Below are 1,807 nucleotides of genomic sequence, written 5' to 3'. Positions count from 1 at the left end.
GTATTAATTTTAAGTAAAACCAATTCAGAATATTATAGTCCAGGCGAATTTAAATATAGTCTGAATGTTTTACTTAAATCGGAAATCGCTAAGCCTTAAATCTTGAGAGTCAAAATTTTTGGAATTTTTAATGGAGAGATAGCGAAATATTATATATTTTTGGACCGATTTTGATGAAACTTAAGAAACATATAATATTAATCCTTAAGAGCCTAGTATAGCGCGTCAAGGCACACGTCTTCACAATTTTTTTTATTTTTATATTTTTAAAAATAACGACTTTTAATTTTATTAAGTTTTTTCTCTCTCCTGTAAAATTTTAAAAAGTGATCCATCCATTTAAAGAACTGCAAAATTTTTCTATGTATACATAAATATATGTTGAGAAACAATACTATCACTTATTAAATGTCAAAGAAAAGAGCTCATGGTTAGGTTTTTAGTCAAATACTTTAACACTAATCAAAATAAAACAGTCAAGAAAATATATTTTTTAACAGCTCATATATCAATAGTAAAACACTTTTTTATTTTAGATTTTTTTTACGTTCTTTCACACTATTTAATTATTAGATTTACTCCGCATCCGTAAAATCATTATAAAAAACTTTTCTTAATTGAAGCAATTGCAACGCATCGAATCCCTGATTGATGAGTTGATTTTCCGTTTGTTCAATCAGCTTCTGTAAGCATTCCAACACGTTGGCACTTTGCAGCAGCTTATTCGACATAAACTTATGACGATATTTAGTTTGGGCTTTTTTAATTTTGTTATTGATGCGAGAACGACGACAAGACTCTGAACGTTGCTGTTGGAATAGTGTTTCTTCGTCGTTGCCAGCATCAGCTAGCATTACATTAGAGTGGCAGTAATCAGTGGCACCATCATCATTATTTGCCTCAGTTAGTAGAGATGATGCTGGTAATGTTGTGGGTGTTGGACGTCTTTCGACAATTATGGGATTTTCCAAAAGCATTTGTTCGACATAATTTTCTTCTTCTCGCATGCAATTGGCTTTTAAACGTTTCATTTCAATTTCCACAACCTGATCAATATATTGAGAGCTTATGTCTTGATAGGAATTGATGGATTGCATTTGGAGATTTTGTGTTAAGCTTGAACATGCATCCTGTAAAATCAGGCCTGTTGGTTTTTCTACAGGATGTTGCTGTTGCTGCTGCTGCTGTTGGCGATGGTGGTGATTCATTTGTGTTGAATGTTTGTACGATTTGCAGTATGTTTGTCGAGTAGTAGAGTTTTCTTCTTTGCTGTAGAAGTGTTGAACTTTTGAATTGATTGTAATTACTAAGATGTCAAATGGGTTTGGTAAATGCATTTTATATGACTTTATTTCTTATCTAAATTGACCAGCTACTATGTAGTAGTATCGTAGTAGTAGTAGCCTGTAGTTTATCATTTACACATCATCGCCTTAGCAACCAGACAGCCAAGCCACAGGGCACAGTTTGATTTCATAATTTAGTTGATAAAATTTCAATCAATTTCCAAACATTTCCAGTGTTATGTAGTGACTTTTGTTGTTGTCATCATTATATGATTTAGATAATGTATCTTGTATAAGATTATGAGACAGACATCTGATGATGATGATGTCTCTCCCAGCAGGTATTGTTTGCATTTATAAGAATTTTTATGATTGTTGTTTTGTTGTCTACAAAAAAATTTTCCGTTCAATTGTTATTTTTGCACTTAGTACATATTTGTGTTATTTGTAAAATGTTTTTCTGTTTGACAAATGTTGTTTTGATGCTGGAAATTGGGATAAGTCGTCTGTTTGTCTGTTTA

General features: G+C 31.7%; 1 protein-coding gene across 1 annotated transcript; it reads right to left on the bottom strand.

Annotated features, from left to right (window-relative positions):
• Window positions 1-575: 575 nt before the first annotated feature.
• LOC135958331 (protein sisterless A-like) lies at window positions 576-1,337 on the bottom strand. The gene has a single exon (XM_065509236.1). It carries the CDS (start codon window positions 1,335-1,337, stop codon window positions 576-578), a length of 762 nt encoding a protein of 253 aa, XP_065365308.1.
• Window positions 1,338-1,807: the final 470 nt, after the last annotated feature.

Source organism: Calliphora vicina, chromosome 4 (assembly GCF_958450345.1).
Source record: "Calliphora vicina chromosome 4, idCalVici1.1, whole genome shotgun sequence".
Taxonomy (NCBI): Eukaryota; Metazoa; Arthropoda; class Insecta; order Diptera; family Calliphoridae; genus Calliphora; species Calliphora vicina.
Note: the sequence above shows the minus strand (reverse complement) of the source record. Positions and strands in the feature narration are given on the sequence as shown.